The sequence below is a fragment of the Haliotis asinina genome, chromosome 6 (genome assembly GCF_037392515.1).
Source record: "Haliotis asinina isolate JCU_RB_2024 chromosome 6, JCU_Hal_asi_v2, whole genome shotgun sequence".
Classification (NCBI taxonomy): Eukaryota; Metazoa; Mollusca; class Gastropoda; order Lepetellida; family Haliotidae; genus Haliotis; species Haliotis asinina.
In genome coordinates, this window is record NC_090285.1 from 1,549,635 (window position 1) to 1,574,094 (window position 24,460).

The 24,460-nt window shown below is 42.2% G+C and overlaps 2 protein-coding genes across 2 annotated transcripts in view; one reads left to right on the forward strand and one right to left on the reverse strand.

Annotated features, from left to right (window-relative positions):
* Positions 1-1,858: 1,858 nt before the first annotated feature.
* On the forward strand, positions 1,859-6,202 carry LOC137286923 (uncharacterized protein CXorf65 homolog). The gene is made up of 6 exons (XM_067818955.1): positions 1,859-1,883; positions 2,214-2,300; positions 2,802-2,921; positions 3,502-3,576; positions 3,936-3,986; positions 6,072-6,202. Exons 1-6 carry the CDS (start codon positions 1,859-1,861, stop codon positions 6,200-6,202), a joined length of 489 nt encoding a protein of 162 aa, XP_067675056.1.
* A 1,003-nt stretch (positions 6,203-7,205) lies between these two features.
* Positions 7,206-24,460, reverse strand: part of LOC137286922 (nucleolar pre-ribosomal-associated protein 1-like) — a 43,272-nt gene continuing 26,017 nt past the window's right edge. Inside the window, exons 18-34 of the mRNA XM_067818954.1 lie at positions 23,698-23,898; positions 22,433-23,372; positions 21,981-22,115; positions 17,957-18,216; positions 17,525-17,595; positions 16,183-16,352; positions 14,840-14,950; positions 13,682-13,745; positions 12,843-13,005; positions 12,170-12,266; positions 11,241-11,513; positions 10,740-10,846; positions 10,329-10,472; positions 9,854-9,963; positions 9,571-9,717; positions 8,253-9,229; positions 7,206-7,974 (exon numbers count right to left, since the gene is read on the reverse strand). Of these exons, the coding sequence (XP_067675055.1) occupies positions 7,703-7,974; positions 8,253-9,229; positions 9,571-9,717; positions 9,854-9,963; positions 10,329-10,472; positions 10,740-10,846; positions 11,241-11,513; positions 12,170-12,266; positions 12,843-13,005; positions 13,682-13,745; positions 14,840-14,950; positions 16,183-16,352; positions 17,525-17,595; positions 17,957-18,216; positions 21,981-22,115; positions 22,433-23,372; positions 23,698-23,898 (4,242 nt within the window). The 3' untranslated portion in view covers positions 7,206-7,702. The remainder of the gene's footprint in view (positions 7,975-8,252; positions 9,230-9,570; positions 9,718-9,853; positions 9,964-10,328; positions 10,473-10,739; positions 10,847-11,240; positions 11,514-12,169; positions 12,267-12,842; positions 13,006-13,681; positions 13,746-14,839; positions 14,951-16,182; positions 16,353-17,524; positions 17,596-17,956; positions 18,217-21,980; positions 22,116-22,432; positions 23,373-23,697; positions 23,899-24,460) is intronic.

Here is a 24,460-nt window from a genome sequence, read left to right on the forward strand (position 1 = left end):
AGGAATGGGTGTTAGGAAAGTGCTGTACCTCCCACAGTGGGGTCAGGAATGGGTGTGAGGGAAGTGAAGTAAAACCCCTTTGGTTTACTTTTTTGTTTACAATGTGGATAAACATCATGTGTTGGTCAATTTCCGGGTGTTATTGAGTATTTGAAGCACGGGAATATTTCATTTTAAACCTCCGACTAACGCCGTCGGTTCCAGATGCATCCCCGTGCTTCAAATACTCAATAACACCCGGAAATTGGCCAACACATGATGTTTCTCTCCTAAATGACCACTGAAAAGACATCCAGACAACAACTATAATACATCCAGCCCCAACTACTATTGTGTCACGGCCGGCTGACATCAGCTGTAGGAAGTTATTTGACATCCAGATTGCAGTTGTAAAACAAACCGTAAATAAGCTGGTGTAATAATCCTGTCACGGTCACGTGACTACTACTTCAAATTCGTAATTACAACACCTATTATAGGTTTGGGCCAATCGCAAAAGAATTCCAACACTGACCAGTGATCTTTCACATTGAAACGAGGTCAGTGATTTCCTATCAGCACTCTTGACCTCGCAATAAATATTGAAACCTCTCCTTGACTGATCACTGACTTACGGAATTCTACATTCTATTTTAAGGATTTAAACTTGCTACACCACAACAGGGAGACTATATTAGATTATGCCTGTCCATAACGAACCGGATAACAGTTCTCATCACGGGAGACGAGGTAGTGGTCAAAGTGCTGGCTACGGCACGTTAAAGACCCACACGAGAATAATGTACTGTCCATTTCTGGTGTCCGTGATATGGCTGGAATATTGCTAAAATTACACTCACTCACTGCTTTCATCTCTAATCATGATTGTTTTCATGCGATACCTTGTTTCCAGTGGCCACTGCGTGGGCGTGACAAATTATATGCATTAATCAATCAATCGTCTGTATCAGAAAATGGCACTGCAAGAACAATCTGAGGGCACAAGAAAGGGGCACTGTTATGATTTAATGTTAAAGTATTCGAAAACAAAGCTTTAATGCGTAAAAGGACTGCACAGCTATCTCCGTTTCAAAGGGGATACTCCACAATTCTCCCTGGTTTAAGTAAGTACAAATGTTTACTTTCCAGAAAACAGCACCGTTTCCAGGCCCCCGTTCCAAGTAAACAACATCGGCCACATGTACTGAGTAAGGTCTTGTGATTTCTGAACATGATGTGGTGAGTCAAATGGCATTGTGTCTGGCAACAATAAATGAAGGATTACGTCACAGTGTATTGCGTACGTTTTTCTACATTATTCTGCAGATGTAGATCTCGATCATCCGTTAGTACTCCTCCAGTGTTGCTTGTGTAACAGGGCGTGGAGTCATCCCACAGATGACATCCTTACCTTGTCAGCTTGCTGACGGGGTTAACCTCTTTGGACATGTGGACAAGGCGTCCGACTTCGGCTACACTTGTGCCATGATATAAACTGATATCTCTCACCAAGTATCTGGTAGCACTATGATCGAATGAATGCAAAAAATCAGTACAGTGTCACACTGTTTACGGAGCACTGAGTGTAACGAAGTGAGTGAGTGTATGAGCGAGTTGGGATTTACGCCGCTTTTAGCACTATTTCAGCAGTATCACGGCGGGGTACGAGCCCTGGGCTTCACACATTGTACCCAAGTGGGGAATCGAATACGGTCCATAAGTGTGGCGAGTGAGCGCGGTAACCACCAGCCTACCCCACCGTCCCTAATAGTCTATAAATAGTCTGCAACCAATGTCGACAGGGGAGATAACTCCAACCAGTTGTAGGTGGCGTAAGACATTTCCGTTTCTAGGACTGGTTATATTTAGTACGATAACTATGTTTATTCGTCTTCTCTATGGTGGTAAGTGCAAATAAATATTGTTCGTTGTGTATTTGTAAATGTTTCTGACGCTAATAAATCTTAAATAAGCTAATACGATACCCCGTATGGCGTCAAAATGTGGCTCGGGTCAATTTATGAAAGTAGACCTAGATAGTAGAAGTATGTCGTGTTAACATATTCATAAATAAAACAGTTATGTGGTTGCCATAGTTACTCGTAAGGCCGTCGGTACAGAATTTTCTCCGGCACCCTTTTTTTTTTATTGCATTTCAGCCATTGATTATCATCAGCTTAAGTTACAAAAAGAAGTCCAATGAGATTAATCACAATGTCATATCTTGTTTACAGAACAACAGATGATAGTTGTAAATCCGAACTGCACAGCTAAATTATTCATCGACTACATCAAAGCAACATGTAACTTTGATCAAACGGGTAAGACAAATCATTCAGTTTAAAGCTTTGTCTGCTACCTGAGTTCGAAATTTCTTTAATTGATGTTTTCCTATCCTACATTGCCGTCTGCTAACCGCTTTAGCTGTGACAGTGTGCAGTGGCCATTCACCAGAAGATGCTGCGGCGTGTTCCTCAGAGAGATAGTTGCGCTAAGATGATCTTAACTCCCACACTTCAAACTTGACTTACGACTGTTTTAGCGCTACGATCGTCCTGATGGTATTCTGACGGCGTCCAACCACCATACGATTACGTTGTCTGTTGATAACCATCAAACAAGGACTAGTCTTTGAGAGTCGTGTACTGTGTCCGAGTGCAAAACAGCGATATGCCTCCTAACACTATCTACAACAGCGTGAACGTCACATACAGGTCATGTCTTTGTTACGAAAGGCAGGCTTAAGAACAAAGTAAACTATATAGTAGTTTTACAACTGTAAACAGTGAAACCAAGTAACTATCCTATCCGTTTTGTTTCAGCAATTATTGATCTGTGTGATGAAAACGGCAACCTAGCATACATCCACACCAAGAGCACAACTGACAACATCTTCAGTCACACAGTTCCAAGGGGAATATACATGCCAGTTCTCATAGAAAGTAAGAATGGAAAACATCTGCCATGTCTAGGTCTGTTTAATGTTTATTGATAACTTCTGTGTTTTGGAGGAAACTGCATGCGTAAAGGAGCTACTGCACTATGAATGTGTCATTCATCACATGTAGTCCTAGGCCATAGAGCATACATCTAGAAACAAGATCTGATTGTAACTTAACCACCAGGACAATGTCCAGCACACATCCTAGCACTTTTGTAGGTGTTGTGTCTTATTTGGCGTGGATGATGTTCATTGCTTGTTTTATTGATAAGGCCAGGCATTAGACAAATGGGATACATGGCCTCAAATGTGCCACTTGCAACACTTTCTGGCACATATCACCAATGGTTTTAGTTGGCACTCTGTACACTGTCTTTGTGACTGTACCTTTCACATGTATTGGCACCTTGCAACATTGCTCTCTGCACCCTTAGTAGACATTGTGTCACACTACATTATGTAATACTGAAGCATGCTGACTGCACCCTAAGTAGTAGTCAGTGGTCAGCTGCAGATTCTACTATGATTGTGCAATCAGTGATGAACATTACCCTGTATTCAGTTTTTCACTTGTCTCACAGAGGGGCCTGATGACAGCATCAAGAACATCCTGCCTCTCCTGGTTGACTGGGACAAGACATACCCCTCACTTGAGAGTAAGCTCCACACACATGGGGGTCATATCATGTCTGACATCAGTATTATTTAAACATTAAAATAATTTACCACATATCTGGGAGCGAGTCAAAACAAAAAACCAAAGGGTATGTTGCAATTAGTGGGTTTTTATTAGTATTATTTGTTTTTCGTTTCCTTTACTGGGCGGTATTCTGTCTGTTGTAATCTCTAGTAATGAATGAGTGAATGAGGTACTGTCGTACTGATTATTGCCATTGTTTCATAACGCATCTGCTGAATAGAAGTATCTTCAGTCTTTTGAAGTGATACATTGAAAAAGTGTCATTGATGTGAACAGTGTTAAAAACATATCCACTTCCCCCCATATGTCCTGAAGGAAAGTTAAAGCAACACACATCTGCTGCGGACAAACCCAAGAAGTCTGGAAGTAAGTACAAATGTACCAGGAAATTTGTTTGGGGGCAGGAAATCCTGCATTTCCTTTAACCGAGATTTCATCATGTGTTGTGTTTGCTATCATCTTCCTTCCCATCAGTCTATTTTGGATCTGTTCATACGGTTATCCTGATATTAACCATCATTTATCTTTGTGTATGTCCCTGTTACATGTGTACATTACAGGCATGCATTCCTAGTTAAGCTATCAACAGGCCTACACCCAGGTCCTGCGCTGGAAATGCAACTGCACGTGCGCGAGGCGGTAACGGGTCCGGTAGCCATGCCTCTATCAAAGATTCAGAACATTTGGGACGACGGGGGACCATTTCCAGTCCTGTCAGCTGCAATACAGCGGCTATACATGGAATATGAAACAGCGAAAACTCCATAACCTTTGAATATCCTACCTATAATACATCAGACTGTATGCACCAGAATAGTAGAATCTGGCGTCTGGTAACGCTACATACTTGGTAGAATGAATCCATATAGATCTACATAGGTAAACTTGGAAAACGGAAGTATATTTGCTGACTTTTTGGACCACATTTTCAAGTTCTGGCATTTTCCTGCCTTGGGGTCACTGCCTGTTCTGAAAACACCTGTCGCGTCATTTCTGGTCGATATTATGAGTTAAATCGGTATGCCATAGTAACTGTACGAATTTGAACTTTTGGTTTTCTTTTAATATAACGCGATTTCCTTTCAATGACGTCATTCCTTTTCCTTCGTTTGTCTGATTCTGGCTTTCTGGTTGCGCTCATCCCGGCTTGTGAATAACATGACTCGTCTTCCTCTATTCAGATTCAACAGGAATTAAAACATGTTTAGCCGTGACGTCCACCAACAGCACGGTATGTCTTTTGTGATTAAGTTCATTTGTTTTGCTCTCACGTATCTCTGCCATATTAGGCTTACTCCTAGTTGTAAGAGAAAGACTCTGAACTCGGCGACTTGTCCTGATCGGCCAACAGGGAGTCGACAATGTGGGTGTACAGTTGTACTAGCATTAGATGAACAATATCACTGATCCTAAGAACTGATACCTCTAACGGTTAAAATACTGTAATTTGGCTGAACATTTAAGCGTAAATATTGTCCAGACTGCCCTATATTTGTAAATTAGGAGATCAAAAAGTTCATCCTTGTTTGGAATATTTTAGATTGATTATCATACATGTATTCAGGCAGGCTGAAGTGCCGTAATTATAGGATGCATTTAGCAACGTTCTAGCAGAAATAAGCTTCACGTTCTTCTTTGACCCGAGTGAATGACAAAGTTCGCGGCAGCTTACCTGACCATCTTACGGGATGGACTAAAGGACTTCTGTATGATACAAGGTGGATTGCGCGCCACTGTTATAAAACTAGCTGTCAAATGAGATGGTAGGATTACATAAGGTGAGCAGTCATTCCTGCTAGCTCTGATGTTCCCGCATCCGTTAACGTGTGGATGAAATGTACACAGTATCATGCTCACCTCGACGCTGGAGTCTGGGTGAACAGCCCAAAGGGATGTAGGTTCGAACACTGGCGGAGACCCTGATGTAGCCATTGCTTAAGCATCGTGATAGACAAATTTCCGATTAGTTCTGGGTACAGTGATTATTTCTTGTACATAAAAGTAGCGAGTGAAGTTTACCCCATCACGCATGTGCAGTTTCATTTCCCAGCATGACTGACAGCCCAAACATGAATATTTGGCTGTGATGATAACGAGGATGGGTTTTCACATGAATCGTCACCTTTATTTAAAGACACTGAAGTTGTGCATGTGTCTTTGATGTTTATGGTACACGTGATTCATTTAAAGTTGTTGGTCAGAAATACTCATCAAAACTTGCTTCAATTACCATTGTGCAAATGTCATTCAAATCTTCACTCAGGATGGCCATCATCTTTCGGCAGTCTTTTTTAAGCTGATCAAATGTTGTCAGGACCTAATGTAAGGACCCCATATATGAAAACATTATACAAAATAATTTAGTTTTCCGTTTCAGACTATGATAGGATTCCCTGGACAATAGCAATATGGCAGTTGATTTGAAGTCCCATGTTTGAATACTATTTTCAGACGAAACAAAAAGCAAGCGCCGTGAGAGACTTGGAGACCAGTCTCCATCACGTCGAAGCAGCTCGTCTGGGAATTCCAACGAGATGGTCCCCAAACCTAGCAACATCGGCAAGATTTCCCGCAAGAAGTGATGCACTTAAACTCTTATGGTCATCATTCACCACTCATGTTTACCAAATGTTATTCCACAGTTAAAATGGCTGAAGTTCAACGCCAATGATTATAGGGTGATCGCAGGATTTAAATTTCTGTTATACAAAAATGTAAGCACATACAAAACAGTCTGTGAATACATCTAACATATTTTCTAGGGAAGTGTGTACACATCTTGCAATACCATTTGAACCCTGCTGACCCGGTGGTATGACTGTGTAGTCTGCTGATGAAAGAGGGCAAACACTCACGTCTTTACAATTTGATTGCTGATTATTCAGTTGTGATGTATTTTCTGTCAGTTATCCTCAGTGTAAATGGCGCTGTTATCATAGTCCAGGTTGTGCTGTCTCATGCATGTTATGTCAACACACTGGATTGTTGCATTTGCAATTAATCATCTGTTTGTCCAGATTTGACTGTCTACACACAGATGCGACACAGATATTCTTTTGTTATGGTTGTTTGTTTGGGAGATCTATGAGTGTGTGTTATACAGATCTAACTAGGGAGTGGTACAGATGTATAATGGGGAAAATGCTGCCGTAACCAAAGTGTGATACCAATGTAATGGGAAGTGGGGTGGGGGGTAGGGTGTGTGTGTAATATCAATATCAATAATCAATATGAAACATCACCTTCTGAGTCGATGCAGATGAGAGGAAATCATTCTATGACATACTATCATATATAAGCATACCATGATACACATGTATATATTTGTGTTCTGAGATTGATCACTTGTCCCTCATTTACTGGCTAAACATGCCCTCCTCCAGTTCAGACTGCTGGTAACATGAACTGAACTCCAGGTCCTCCTGGTCCCAGTGACGTAAATGTTCACTGGTATTACACAGTGACGTAAATGTTCACTGGTATTACACAGTCACATAAATGTTCACTGGCAATACACAGTGATGTAAATGTTCACTGGTGTTACACATTGTCGTAAATGTTCACTGGTATTACACAGACAAGTAAATGTTTACTGGTATTACACAGTCACGTAAATGTGTACTGGTATTACACAGTCACGTAAATGTTTAATGGTGTAAATGTTTACTGGTATTACACAGTGATGTAAATGTTTACTGGTATTACACAGTGATGTAAATGTTTACTGGTATTACACAGTGATGTCCATGTGTAACTGATGACAGACTCAGGATCATGATGAGGAGAAGTGAGCATATAAACTTTTGACAATGGTATTGATTACTTTGTCACATGGAGTTCGCAACACCTCCCACCACTAAGCCACCTGATGATCTGAGTCCGCCGTTGGAGCCTGTATGACACTCACTGAATATTGGCAATCAGGGCTGGGTGTGTATAGATGGACATAACTGTCATCAAACTGCTGTTGTCATCTTTCATATGCACATATATCTATGAAACACTCTGTGACAGACCCTGACAACCAGTGGATTGGTGTGTCTAATGTAAAGACCACTATTCAGTATTAGAGAATCTCAAACTTATTTTCTCTTTTTCTTCTTTGCACTGTCAGGAGACTGATGTTCTTGTAATGAACTGGAGTTAAGATCCTGGGAATATAGATGTCTTCTTTTCTTATTTTTTGGAGTTTTTGCCCTAGGCTTATTTAGGTCCCGTGTGACATCCTGTGTAATGTCATCAAATCCAGCTGTACCACATCCAGTGTCTGTGCTTGTGACACTCGGTGCAGACTGACCAACTGTCTTTAACAGACACTCCCGAAGGACTAGCGATGTCTTCTCCTGGGATGACACTGAAGACAGAAACAGTTGCAGAAACAATTTGACACTGAAGGATCATTACTACGCTACATTCCAGCTACATGACTGCTGTCTGTAAACAATCAAGTTTGAGCCAAACAATCCAGCATTAGACATTTGAGCAATATACGCCAAGTGGAGAAGGCTCCTGTATAGAAAACTGGTCCTTACATGGCTACAACATGTGGATCAATTACTTGGTGTCACCTGGCTTGAATACTACTACACTGTAAAACCTTGCATTCATAAACTCTGAAACAAAGCAACTTACATGAGGCATCATCCTGCAGTGATATAGCTGCATCCAGAGCTTTGTGCTGTTCTGCTCCTGCACCTGCCTCCCCCAACACACACACAGCAATCTTGTTGAGCAGCGTCAGTGACGACTGCATACAGTCTGTACTCTCTGCTTGTCTGCCATCTGCAGATGCCTCAGACATGTCACAATCCAGCTGTCCCTCCGTCTCACAAGGTAAATCTAACACACTGTTGTATGCCGACAACAAACTGGACAAAAACTGGCACGAGAAATGTGACAAGTCAGTAACAACTTTCCTGCAGACTTGACCAAAACTGTTTTCATTACACAGAATACTTAAAACCCAGGATAGAATGTCAGATTTTAGTTTTGGGCTTTTGGCACTGGGTTGGTGTTTGAGAGTCCATGCCATGGTGACAACGGCACCGGACACATGCACATCCTCCTCTTGTGCCCACTTGGTACAGCTATCCTGGTGTGCTACAGATGAAGAAGACACAGATTTCTGTGGAGCCCAATACAGACACACCCGACACACATTGTTCAACACCTTCACTCTGCTCCCTCTATCTACATCCTTTTCACCAACATCTGATGTTTCACTACTTTTCATAGACTCTGGATTTGATTTCTCCATTGATGCCATATTTTCACCATCTGCATCTACCTCCATGTTCCCTCCCTCTTCCTCTATGAGGTCCACCTCCTCCACCTGGTAGTAGTTGCGTTTCCTCTCATCTGTTGCCTTGGAGACCTGTATGTGTATGCCTAGAGGGCTGAGTATGTTCTTCAGCTGTGCAGCTGTTGTGAGGTCGTTCTGCAGCTGGCTATAGCTGAGCAGGAGCAGAAGAACCTCCTTGACTGTGATTGTTTCTACAGGAGAGGACACATCCTGTGCGGTGTCCCCTGTGAGATCTGTGAGGTGTTGGAGGGACAACACCATTGTCTCTGTTAGCAGCTGGAGCGAATGGCAAGAAAACTCATGCTGTCTGGAACAAGCGCACAAATACATCAATGTCAAATTGCACAGCACAGGGAATTGTGCTTCACATAAAAATCAGGAAGCAACTCATCAACTGTTAGTGATATCACAAAAGAACTGATGTTAGGGACTTAACAGAAATATCAAAGCTCTACCTTTTCAAAGAAGAAATTTGTAGATTTGAGTATTATATATGGCCTCATCATCTATCATGAAAAAAATGTCAAGTATTTTGTGGAGTGAGTGGGTTTAGTTTTTACGGGTCAGTATTTTGTAGAAAGGCACCATGAAAAGGTGTTACCCTTGATGTAGCTACATTCCAGTGGAGGTTTGAAAGTTCTCTCCTACCTGATGTGAGTGATGAGCCTCTTACAACATAGCAAAATCTCCCGGACAAACTGTGAGGGCAGCGTCCTGGCCCTCTTCTCCTCCATGGTGGACCACAGGGTGTGGAGGATGGACGCCAGCAACTCACAGTGCTCCACATCATGCAGTCTGGAAGGATGAGAGTGAGTGAAGGGATGGCATTGAGTGAGTGAGTGAGTGAGTGATTTTTTATTAATGGTGCAGTTAACAATACCACTGGACACATCACACAGCTACATCTGCTCACATCTGAACCAGGTCTTACCGTTTCATGAGGATACTACTGATCCAGGTGAGGATGCCATGGTTCTTGGCCAGATCCACTGCCATTGGTCTACCCGAACAAGCTGCTTTAATGATCCTCAACACACGCACCTGAAATACAACATCACTACAATGAAGGGAGGGATAATCTTTGAGTAGACAGGGTCACCTGAATTGTGCAAGTTACGCATTTCAACAGTAACAGAAACAAATTGGCAATTCACATTATTTAATTGTATAATGTAGCAAAAACAATACCTGTCTTACTTTTTAACACTGCATTCATTACCCTTCAGTTTCTCCAAGTGAAACCACTAAATGACAAGCACTGGAGATGAAACAAGGTCAATGCAACTTTATTTAACACTCTGATGGGAACACCAAGTCTCGCTTACATACAGCACCAACATCAAGGTCTGTAGCACTACACAATTAACCTGAGACTATAAATTACTACTTCACTATTGCATACAGACCTGGGAGAATTGGTCGCTCATGGCGGAGTCGCAGAACCCCTGCAGTAACTTGAAGGTGAACCGCCGCTCCATCGTCTTGTAGTCAGACATCTCCCGAAGACCATCTCCTAGGAGACTTAAAATCCACGTCCTTTCCTTCCTGTACTGAAATGATGAACAATCACCAGATAACACATGTACTTTCCTCCTTCTTGTGCTGAACCACTGTCGACAGGAAGGTCTAAACCAGGTAGAGAGAGCCTGTAGATCGTATGAATTAGGAACTGAACATCAGGTAGAAACACTATCACACTGGACAGATCAGGATTCCGATTATAAACTAAAAGCAGGAATATGCTGCCACCTTCATCCTGACAGGTAGAAACAGGAAGCTCTGTGACAGGTAACACTGTACAGTGTTGCCATGGTTACCTGTAGGTCAGCACTGTTGAAGAGCTTATAGAACTCAGGTACATTCTCAGTGTCTAGACTCGGCTTCAGCAGCAAGAAGTTGTTCATCTGCCGGTACATGTGTTCATCTGTAGAGACATAGTTTAAAATTTATCAAAACTTGCACTATATGTGTACCTGATGCTAGTAAGAACATACAGCAGGTGTACAAAATCTGATCAACACTGATCAAATAGTCTTGAAATGAGTCTTGAACCAATTTGAGTTAAAACACATGACCTCTGATACCATTACGTTCATGTTCCATTTAGTGAGTATTTACTCATAGAGCATGTTATCAAATCACCATCACTATTTACCTTCAGATCTCACTACATTCCTTCAACATTTGTCATCAACATCAATGCAGGTATCAACATCTACAGCAAATTTACACTTGCAGGAGTAAACATATGAAACTTGTTGCCATGGAAACCCAGAAGCTATCCATCTAGAGGCACAATGTTCAAAAGCACAACGTACCTGGATGTAGCATGAGACGTGAGATGCGGGCCAGGAATAGCGTGATGAGACAGGTCAGACGTTGGTTCGGCTCCTGTACGCTGTTCCGTAAAGTGTCCAGCAGGTAAGTCACTTGTAGACGTTCATGGAACTTGACGGCGGACAGATGGTCGACGTAGCGAGCCAGTACAGTGTACGCAGCCTTCCGTACGCTGGGTTCATGGCTGCTCAGAGCAGTGAGTGTATACGCCAGACAGTGACTTGACACAAACTTCCGACAGTCTACCAGGGAATCTACAAAAATATGGAGACAGAAAAGCGGTAAGGTCTCTTGATTCATCTACTGCCAGTTATTTGAACTAGGCGTGGAATACAATGGAAGGACACACATAATGAGACATCATGTTAGCTCCCAACGTGAAAACAATATTTCCCACTTCAAGGAGTCATATTCAATCAATGCATCAAAGATTATGACCGTGTCAACAAGAATGTCAAAAAACCTCTGCCATATGTTGCTGAGACTCCGTGGAAGATGATACCCAGTTGACTGAAAACTGTGAAACTGTTCAAGCCTATTTCTTTCAGCTAAAGACTGGTAAAGATTTCAGTGGAGATTCAGCTGGTGAAGGCTCTGGCCTTAACAGCAACCACAAGTTCTGATATTGTAAATTATTCTCAAGTGCACTATTGGCATGCACGATTGTTGTTCACTCAAAATGAAGAACATAAAGGTAGGCTTGAGATAGCAATTGTGGAAACTAGCCTTTTGATACAGCTCAAGGGCCTGCTTGTCATGGGAAGACAAATGTTAAAATTTTGTCATGTTAGATTAAGTGTGACATTATTTTCTTTCAGGAATTTCTAAAAAGAATTAGACAGTGAAGAACTTGAAGACTGACAATAAGCAGACCCAAAGTGCTGATGACTATCTACTTCAGATGACATACCCGACCTCAGGAGGCCACAGAACAATGGCAGCACAAAGCAAGGGTCATAAACATCAACAGTAGCCTTGACCTCCTCTGATTCCATGACAACTGCAGGCTACAAAGACACAAAGAGATTTAAGTTGTGTCCAGCACAATGTGAAAATTTGAAATCTTCAGTTTAAACATTACCCTCTTTGATAAACTACTGTCAGGTTCCATGATTAAGACAAATATTTATCATCATGACAAATTCTGGATTCAAAAGTGAATCCAGGCACAACCAAGGGACATAATTCTGCAAATATATTTCTACTGCCTCAAACTTCTGGGGAAGCAACACAGCTGACTGTGATAAAACCAGTACTTGTTCAACATCAGATACAACATGAGCGTACACAACAACAAGCATCATAATTTTGGTTATAAATTTAGACAAGGTCAAATAATCTTGTATCTCTGGATGAGTGTGACATGTTTACAACAGACTCATGATTGTTGCCTTATAGCAATCAGAAATCTTCCACTTGTACAACAGTAAAGTCACCGACCCTTGCCACCAGATGTTGTCACACATGCTCTCAAATAACACACTGAGACCACTTAATGAAATAAAAAAGAATAATTCCTTTATCACACAAAAAATGTCCCCAGTATATAAAGTAACTCTGAACCCCAAAATGTTGCATTTTACCGTGAGCTTCCTGCAAATGGGGAAGTGTAGAGCTGACTTGTACATGTTACGGACATTGAAGGCATCCACGATTTGCTCCATGGACGGCTGTTTGAGGAGAGATGAAGCCAGGGATTTTCTCAGGGCATAGTGCTCTACCGCCTTTGGTCCCCACAGGAATGGCCTGCAATGTAACAGCTACGGTGTTCATTCACATACGTAACAGGTTTACTAAACAGCATTATTAAAGTAGCATTACAACTCAAATGTGATAACAAAAACACTATTGAAATTAATATTGAACATAACTAGACATATAAGCACATGACTGGAGCAACAGAACTCCAGTCCACATTTCTCTTGTCATTCAGGCACTTTGTCTTGTGCTACATATTTCGCAATGAGCCCTGAATATCAAGGTTTCATATATTTGTGAACAAGTGTCAAATGCATTCTGATTCCAGCAGAGCTATACAGAAACCATCCAAACCAAGACACAGCACATGGGGGAGGGGAGGAGACAAGGATATAGCTGAAGACACAAGGCTGATATTCCTGTCCTAATGAAACAACAATAACCATACACCTAAAGGTGTAAAGATAATGAGTGGAAGCAACAATAGTGATGTCACTAACCCATGAAATCACAATGGTCTGCAATGCATTGTGATCTAATTTCATTGTAGCAACATTACTGAATCATCTCCAGACAAAGACAGACACAGTCCAGAGTCAAAACCATGACCAGCAGAGCCTGGCACAAGGGAGGCAACTCTCAACAGCTGCACAATGTTACGAAAGTGTGGAATATGCTCCTGGGATCAGTGTTTATTTGAAGAAAGTGATCACTGTCTTCATACCTGGCATCACTCAGCCCTTTGCCATGTTTCTCATACAGGAACATGATCTTCAGCAGCTTCTGGTCTGCAATCACAAGCAGCATGGTGATGAGCGAGATGAGGCAATAGCAAGGTATTATACTGACATGGAATCGTCTCGGAATGGCTGGGGTCACAGATGAATACAACAGGCTTATTTTACCTTATTCTTTCATGCGCCTGATACTCATTTATGGGCTTAATCTAATATTTTAAACATTTTATACACATATTGTCTAGTGTGTCTCATTTGCCACCATACAACAGTTACCTATATGTGACAGTGTGGCTCCATATGCCCCTTGTAACATGATGTAGAGGCTGGGGTCGCAGATGTATACAACAGTTACCTGTATGTGACAGTGTGGCTCCATATACCCCTTGTAACATGATGTAGAGGCTGGGGTCACAGATGTATACGACCGTTACCTGTATGTGACAGTGTGGCTCCATATGCCCCTTGTAACATGATGTAGAGGCTGGGGTCACAGATGTATACAACAGTTACCTGTATGTGACAGTGTGGCTTCATATGCCCCTTGTAACATGATGTAGAGGCTGGGGTCACAGATGTATACAACCGTTACCTGTATGTGACAGTGTTCCTCCATATGCCCCTTGTAACATGATGTAGAGGCTGGGGTCACAGATGTATACAACAGTTATCTGTATGTGACAGTGTGGCTTCGTATGCCCCTTGTAACATGATGTAGAGGCTGGGGTCACAGATGTATACAACAGTTACCTGTATGTGACAGTGTGGCTCCATATACCCCTTGTAACATGATGTAGAGGCTGGGGTCACAGATGTATACAACAGTTACCTGTATGTGACAGTGTGGCTCCATATACCCCTTGTAACATGATGTAGAGGCTGGGGTCACAGATGTATACAACAGTTACCTGTATGTGACAGTGTGGCTTCATATGCCCCTTGTAACATGATGTAGAGGCTGGGGTCACAGATGTATACAACAGTTACCTGTATGTGACAGTGTGGCTTCATATGCCCCTTGTAACATGATGTAGAGGCTGGGGTCACAGATGTATACAACAGTTACCTGTATGTGACAGTGTCGCTCCATATGCCCCTTGTAACATGATGTAGAGGCTGGGGTCACAGATGTATACAACAGTTACCTGTATGTGACAGTGTCGCTCCATATGCCCCTTGTAAGACAGTGTAGTGGCTGGGGTCACAGCATTCTGAGTTGGTTTCAACCAGAGTCAACAGAAGATTCACCATCTGGTCTGAAGAATGGTATTTCTTTTTAGATTAAATCTTATTAGATCCAATAATGGTGATTACAGTCCAGGTATTACTTGACATATATAATCCATACACCTTAAATAATATACTGATTTCAGGAAGGTTTTTCAGATAATTAAACCATCACTTTAACTTGGGTGACGCACTGAAATAGGCTTGTCTGTTGGTTAATGACTGAATGTTGGCTGCATGAACACATGGAGTGAGTGAGTTTAGTTTTAAGCCGCACTCAGCAATATTCCAACTATATGGCGGCGGTCTGTAAATAATCGAGTCTGGACCAGACAATCCAGTGATCAACAACATGAGCATCGACCTGCGCAATTGGGAGCCGATGACATGTGTCAAACAAGTCAGCGAGTCTGATCACCCGATCCCGTTAGTCACCTCTTATGACAAGCATAGTCGCCTTTTATGGCAAGCATGGGTTGCTGAAGGCCTATTCTACCCTGGTACCTTCACAGGTCTGAACACATGGAGACACATAGTTGTAGGTACGGAAGCATGCAGTAAAACATGGATAAAGTATTGTGACTATGTGTCCCAGTCCACCCAACTGGGTACCTCATAAGAATGGGAAAGCCATGTCGAATTGATGTGCCTAGTGACTGCACAAGTTGAATAATCCCCTGGAGAGTGGAAATTGAAAATACAATGTTCCTTGAGATTGACATTCGATGACCGTGGAAAATCAAAGCACATTGAGCATTCATGTAGATGAGATTATCAACAGAACTATATAAATACCCATACAGTATGTCAATCTCAGTCTCAACCTGTCTGTTTAGGGGACACACATCTCAAAAGTAACTCATGAGACTGACTGCCATACAATGTCCACCATCCATAACACATTCCAGAATTGTCCTCTGGTCACTTTGAACATTTCAGATTGATCTTTTCAAAGTGTGGGTAGGACGGAAGTTACCAATTTGAATTGATTTTCAAGCTTCAAGTATCTTGTTTGTCAGCCCACCTTTGACAAGTACCCATGTGCACTGCAGATGGATGTCCTCATACCTTTGTGCAGTCTCAGTGACAACTAACATCTGATAGTTATTACATTGGTTTACTGTTTTTGTTCAGCAGAAAAAAAGTCTCTACTTCATAAAAACAGCGTAGTCTGGAATTACATAAACTACCGTGAAACTTACAGCATCACTTCATGGCCACGTCGGAAGTATCACATCAGTCTGAAGGATATTGTTATTACCTTTGACCTCTTGACCTTTCTCCCCAAGCATGACCAGCATGAAGTGTGAGTGGCTCATAAGCATTTCATACAGCATTGTGATTGGTGGAGACACATCATATGACTCTACATACACCAGTGGAACCAGCCTGTCAATCACCTTCAGTAGCTTGGGTTCACAAAATAGAACTCTGCAAAATATAGGTCAAAGTTCACACAGTTAACATACAACCAACAGCCACTGCAAACGCTGACAGACAAACATTTTCAACCTGATGTAGTAACTGCAGGGAGACTGATACAGCATCAGCAGTAGTAGCCCAGAGGTGACAGTGTTGGCATATCTGGGTTCAGATTCCCCTTGGGGAACCAGGTGTGGGGAGAAGATTGGAACAGTGCTATACTCTTTACAATTTCACTCACTCACAAACACATATATATATTGTGGAGGTTCTTAAAGTACATGTTGCACTGTATGTTATTCTATATGTTGTAGTACAAGTCATATATATGTTGTAGTATATGTTATTCTGTATGTTGTAGCATAATTCTATATGTTGTAGTATATGTTATTCTATATGCTGTAGTTGACAGGTCATTGGATCCAAGTTGCATAGATCAATGCTCATGCTGTTGATCACTGGATTGATCATTATTTCGAGACTGACACCACATGACTGGAATATGTTATGGTAATATGTTGCTGTATATATGTTGCTGTATATATGTTGCTGTATATATGTTGCTGTACATATGTTGCTGTATATATGTCGTTGTATATATGTCGCTGTATATATGTCGCTGTATATATGTTGCTGTACATATGTTGCTGTATATATGTCGCTGTATATATGTCGCTGTATATATGTTGCTGTACATATGTTGCTGTACATATGTCGCTGTATATATGTTGCTGTATATATGTTGCTGTACATATGTTGTGGTATATGATGCATGTTGCTGCATATTCTGTCATATGGTATGAGTTGTTGTATAATATATATATTCTGCAGTGTCGTATATAGTGTCATGCAGGCAACAATAGTGTATTTTCACTGATGAATGTATCTAGGGATGGATTAACATTAGTTCTTAAAACAAATTACAATTTATTTGTCTTTTATGGTGTGCTGGCATAATCTGTGAGAATCTATGAAGGTCAGAGAGGGTTAATTACATTTTGGGAGCTGATAAAACCGAATCCAGATATTTCTAGAATCAGAGGCCATACTAAATCCAAGTGTAAAACTTGGATCATAAAGTATTTGGGACTGACTCATACATCAGATCAGAACATTGATAATTTTCAGTTTGACTGTACAATAATGAATCTAGAGCTCCAGTAAGTAATTTCTCCACTTACTTGAGACCAACTTTGACAAAGTCCAACCACTCAACCAGAATCTTGTCTGTGTTTGCCACACTTTTAGCATTCTGAAAAATAACCACATCATGACTTTGATAAAAAATTTCAAGCATCAAGATTATAAGATGCTGTATTGACATGTGATAAAGTCAATACCTGTATCACCTGAGCTCTGACTTTGTGAGTGTACTCACCTGTACCACCTGAGCTCTGACCTTGAAAATGTATTCACCTGTACCACCTGAGCTGTGACCTTGAGAGTGTGTTAACATGTATTACCTGAGCTACAACCTTGAGAGTGAAGTCACCTGTCATCTGTATCACCTGACCTCTGACCTTGAAAATGTGCTAGCCTGTATCACCTGAGCCTTGACCTTGAGAGTGTGCTTACCTGTATCATTTGAGCTACGACCTTGAGAGTCTTCTCACCTGTATAACCTGGGCCATGACCTGGAGCATGTAATCCTCTACTTTTTGGTCCCTCCCATGTTTCCTCCCTGCACTCAGTACAAGTGTCCTCGTCAGGAGTCCAAGGAGATCCCCTGTCCATGTGTCCCCCTTCACCTTGACAGTTGACATCTGCCGGCGGTACAAGCACACCAACACCTCCAGATGGCCTCTCTGGGTGTCCTCATAGCCATACAGACCTGATGACAACTCAGACAAAATCTTGGTTGCCTTCTTCTCCTCTGTAAACATATTGATGTGATTACGATAGTTTCCTTTGTTTGATATCAGCATCCATGGTTTGTACCTGTTGCAATCCCCGTCAGTTTCTTAAGCAAGTTGATCAACAAGCATTGTTTAACAGTGCAACGAGTTCTTCAGTTCTTCTTTTATTGAGTCAGGACCAGGGAAACAATGTAAGCATGGGTTGATGTACCGTCAATGTTTGTTTATGTTTCCTGAGCCCAAAAGGCGAGAGGATCATAAACAAACATTGACGGTACATCACATTATGGGCCCCAAGTATATATCTTACTAAACACCTCAATGTCAATTTTGAACCGTTTGAAGCATGGGTATCAAACCGCACACTTCAGCCAACCTCTGTGAATCAAAAGATTCAAAACTTGCCACTTGCTGTTTTTCCCGCAGGTACTGTCTTAGTACCGTCACTGCAGTATAATTCTCTTCTTAATATTTACAGTGACTACATTAGAACATTTTGTCAAAATTCGAACAAACCTGTAGAGGTTGCAGATTCTTGTGAATAGAGTCCTCCTTGGGGTACTTATAAGCATTTAAATGTTCTTTAAATTTAAAAACGTGCTCGGTCGGCTCCAAATAGCCGCGGAGCAGATCTCCTCAATGGGCCAGGCAGACGCATATGCCTTAGACGTCGCCACAGCCCTAAACGAATAAGCTTTCAAACCCTCGGGGGGTATACGACCTTCCGAGGTGTATCCCATACAAATGGCAGAGACAAGCCACCTAGATATGATCTGCTTGCTTGCCGGAAGGCCAGCCTTGCCACCACCATAACAGCAGAACAATTGATCATTCTTCCTAATGTTCTTTGTTCGTTTGATATAAGCCTTAACATCTAAGACGTGAGCACGTCAAAGAGAGGTACCAGGTGGCGAAGTCTGCGTGAAAGCAGGGAGCTCAATAGGCACCGTTACATGAAAGGTGCCATCTCTCTTAGGACGGTAAGTATCTGGCAATTGGATGCTCACTCTGTCTTTGTGAAACACTGTTAATTCTGGGTTGGCGAACAAAGCATGTATGTCGCCCACCAACCTGCCAGAAGTTACCGCCACAAGAAAAGCAGTCTTCCATGTCAACAGCTGGAGGGAAAGAGCCGACAGGTTGTGAAGAAGAGGACCGGACAACCGATCAAGAATGACTGGCAAGTCCCACGGGGGACTAATCTGCTGGACAGACAGACGGATTCTGTCCACGCCTGCATGGAAGCACTGAACTAGAGGGTGCTGCCCCAATAATGCACCGTCAACAGGAATGTGGAAGGTAGATATTGCCGTGGAGTAATCTCTAACTGTAGAAGCGGCCAGATTCTCCAACACAGATACTAGATCTGCAGAAAAGGGATCGAGAATCCCCCTGTCGACACACCAGCGCGCATAACAGGTCCATCTATCCTCATACTGAACGTTTGTCGAATCCCTCCGTGAAGCCAGAATTGTGTCTGCAACTGGTGCAGGAATTCCTCTCGCATGGAGGTGATTCCGGACAGCGGCCAGGCCATCCACTGAATCCTGGGATTCGGGTGCGGCGCTCCGTTCTGTGATAGCAAGTCCGGTCAAAAGGGTAATAGTACAGGAGGCCGAGCCAGAAACCTGAGAATTACCGGAAACCAGCTTTGAGCCGACCAAAGCAATGCCAGAAGCACAAGTAGCCAAGCTGGTTATGCGGCCAGCTGCGAGAGGTCTCGTGAGATCAGAGGAACTGGTGGGAACGCCCACAGCACTCCGTCCAATCAAGCAGAAAGGAGTCGTTGGCTATCGCTCTCGGATCCGATATCCTTGAGCAAAACACAGGAATCTGATTCATTGCCCCAGAGGCAAACAGATCTACCTGGAACGACCCGAACAACTGGGAAATCCTATCACGCTACTCGGACAGGGGACTCTTGCCATAAAGCGAACCTGCCGAGGGCGTTACCGAAACCGAACATGAGGGAACAAAGGGAGTAAGAAGGGTCGAGACACTTGGAAAGCCCCTGCTGGAGCCCGAACTTGGTCGCCTGGGCACCTGAAAAGAGCCCCCCCACCGGAGGGTTACTCGACAGCCCAGGGATAGGATGGGGTGCCGATGCCCCCAGTGGCTGGGCAGCGCTAGCAACCCTGGTCTTCTTGGCTGACCCCTCCGAGGAGGAAGCTGCACTCTTTTTCTTGTGCAAACGCTTAGAAGGAGGATCCTGAGCCCAAATATCCCACCCCGCCTTAAGCAGGTTGGAGTAGAACAAAAAGTCTGCATGGCTTGACTTTCTAGTTAGGGGAGTAAATCCTGCACAAACGTCACATGTCTGGTCATCATGGTGACACTCGACAAGACACCTCAAGCATGCATCATGGAGGTCTTTGGCAGGAATGGATGATATGCATGTTGAGCAGGGTTTAAACTGCAAGACAACAAATAACCCCTAGTGTTGTGTAATGTAACAATGATGAAACAAAACATGCATGGGTGCAAAGCTAACTAACTAGTACTACCTACGTAGAAAAGTTAAAAGCTACGTGTCACTACACCATAATTTACAACAAACACAAAGGTGAAGTAAATATGTGTATAATATATAGTAAAACGAATGAAACAGTATAGCTGAACAAACGCTTACTTAAAAAGACCACCAGAAAAACTTAAAAGTTTTGACGGGAAAAAGCTTACCGTCCTCCATCTTGCCAGCCAAGTCTAACCGACAGGGACAGAAAAAGTCACAACATTTTAGACAAGTATACTGTAAAAAATGATTCATAGAGCGCCCATATGTCTAATAAAGAAACCATATATACAGTTTGAGTCTCTGAGGTACTCATCCTTGAACTTGTCTTTTGCTAAATATGCAAGAACTTCGGAGAACGTCTGAGCATGTCTTCACAGGCGTGCGACAGAAAAGGAAGCTTAAGTGTTTGGCTTGAGGCTATAGCCTATGGGTTACTTGGTCTTGGCTGTCATGGGACCAGGGGCCCTGTAGGGGTGGTCTCACAAGACAAAAACGATGTTTTTTGTTTTGTACATATTTTTATTTCAAAAATATGGTTACAACTGTCGCAAGAATTTAAAGAACATTTAAATGCTTATAAGTACCCCAAGGAGGATCTCTACGAAAAAGAATTATTTATTGGAATGTGAGCCAAATCTTTTCATAGTCATCGCTACATTTTGCAGACGACAGAAGCAAAACAGATTTAGAGTTATCTGCCTTCCATCAATTTGTATTCGGAAAATACTGGTAATTTCCATAAATCATGCTTAATTCAATGTTATTTGAGAAAAAGAAGAACTACCAAGAAGTACCAAATAAGTTGTCATTGGCAGCGGGGTACACTGCAATATACCTCACTTAAAATAGAAGAGCGCTTAGCCAATCAGAAAATGACATTTATGTGTGAGGTATGATAAATGGCATTATCATCACGCAAGAAAGAGAACTGACAAAGAAGCCTGGAATTTTCGTAAAACCAACATTCCTTCCAATTGGTCAAACAGATGCCATCTATCACACTACTTGCATTACAAAACATTCCCACTTAAAAAAAAAAGTTCATTGCAGTACAATTACTGTAAATGCTTAAGATCATGATTTCATGTTTTGGCTACAATCACCATCCACTTGCAGAAATCACTTGTAGGCCAAGACCACTGTAAACAACAGTGGAAACTAACAGAAAACAGTGTGATTTGTGGTGACACTTGAACGTCAAGGAGAGAGATCAAAGACTGAACCTGGAAGGAATGGTGGATCTTAAGTGTTCCCGCACAGACTCACCAATACAGTTCTCCTGGATAAGAGTACAGACAACGTTAATGACAGCAGCATCTGTCTCGGTGAGAAGGTCTGCAGTGCTGGTCAGGTACATCTTCTCCACTGTTTTCTCACACTGAAGGCTACTAGGGCTCTGGTCTGGAATGTGATGGAATAACAGATACAATTTCACTCATGCTAATCCATAAACACCAAGGATTTGTTTGATGAGAAATTCAGGACATACATATGCCTTACCACATAAGACAGAATGTGAAACAGACATTCCCTTTAAGGATGGGCTATGGGCACTTTCACTGCAAATGTCTAAGGCAAGAGTTCTGTTCTTCCAGCTGCTACTCTCAAGCTTTAATAACATAAAAGATTCCTGTATACATGCCTAAAGTGTCCCCTAGTCTTTCCTGACCCATCACACTAATCTGGAACTATGTCAGAGGAATTAAGCAAAACAGTACCTGACTCCTTCCTTCCTACCAGACGCAGGTAGGTCGCGATGACCTCACCATAGAGTCCCCTGTCCTCCCTCACTCGATCTGCAGATCTCAGCAGCCAGTCCTCAAACTCCATCCTCAGCACCATGTTCTGGCACAATATTCTTGTAACCATAGCAACTCGACCACTGGTTAAGTTATCAAGCATATAGTTCCACAGCTCACTACTCACAGCCAGACAATAAGCAGGTTGGATTTTCAATAAATTACGACAAAAATCCTCCAAAAATTCATCTCTGGATGCGGTCATCAAATCCATCAAGGTTGATACTTTTGCAAATGGCAGGAGTTGTCTCCCTTTAGACCTCTCTTGCAATTCAGCAAGTGATTTTGTGGCCAGATTTATCACAAGCTCACCAGCTTTGGAAAGTTTCTTTGATTTACCCTTTGATACAAGAACACTGGATGGAAACTCCAGCAGCTGTTCCAAGAATCTGCTGAAATAGCCAGCAGGGTCTAAGAATGGTATGAGAGCTTCCACACACCGGAACAGAAGCTGTCGAGATTCTGTGCTGGATTCTGTAAGAACAGCCTGTAATGACTTTAAAACCTGTTCTGCATACACACTGAAAATGTTCCTCAAGGCAGGGTCTCCCGCAATATCCTTCAGGTTCATCAGCAGCGCCATCATCTGCTCGGTAATGAGAGAGTCAACATCCAATATTTGGGTGGAGCTGGACCCAAGGAAGGCTGCTTTCAGTGTTGGGTGTTGGAATATTGTCTGGAGGACACTGGTCAACATGTCCTGGCCAGACTTATGACTGGCCTCAAGTATCTCAAACTCAGCTGATATTTCCCCACTTTCTTTGGACTTGGTATCTTGGGAATACAAGAGCATCTTCCTCACAACAACTTTCAGAAGGTTGAAGTATGTGATGAGTGATGTCTCGGCAGAGCTCTCCATCTTTGGAAGAAGAAATGCTATGATCATTTTGTGAACTGAAACTGAAAGGCTAATATTCATTCTCATAATTGAAAATTAAAACAATAGAGTTTTTAACACCCAAAGAACATGTTCCATGAAGTGTCAGAAGAAACAGATCATGAAATTTTCCTTGAACATTTTAACATGACTTAAATGCTATTACAATGACAGTGACTCTTAAAAGTTACTTAAGTCTTTTTATCAGAGTGAACATTACTGGTTATTAGTTTGAACTAAGTCGTTATATTTCGTTTTAGGATTTCCTCCCACCAGCTGAGATCTATCACTAGCGTAAATGTTCTACCTGCTGCAAGTTGTGCACAGTGTGCCTGACACACAGAAGTAGTTGTTGAGCCAGCAGTACTAACTCGCTCACACCAACACTCTCCACAGCGGACACCAGGGAGTCTGTCAACTTGTCAGCCACATGGGGGTCACTCCACAGCACCTGCACCAGCACAGCGGGGTTGGATGAACTTCTGTCAGACTTCAGTGGCTTCCAAGGCTGATACAAATGATCAAGGTCCTCATTCTCCTTAATATTCAAACTACAGGGGTGGAAATAGCTTTTTGAGAAAGAGGTTGCACTCTGGATCTGCCTATGGAATACACATATTTAACTGGGACATTACCTGCTAATATCTCAAGCCAACATTGTCATTAATGAATGGCTTGACCAAGAATACACATTCAACCAGATAAATGGTCTTCACTGTGGCTACATCCCAGCACTTTCACTACTGCTCTGATTATAAGTTGTTTGAAAATGGTACCATGGGGATCATGTTGATAGGAGTGAATGTACTATGTCAATTGGTAGGTGAAATTTACTATCAAATGGCACTACTGGAATATCAACTATTTAATAGGAAAGACAAATTAAGCTCTACGAAAATAAATACTGACAGTGATATAGGCTGTCGAGTGTGGACCATGATTCACTTCATTAGAATTCACTGATATGCTGATCGCCAAGATACTGAGCCCAACCATTCGATCCACATAGACAAGCTCTATGCTGTGGGGACCAGTTCTTACTATTCATGAAAAAAGGTGCCTTCCTTATT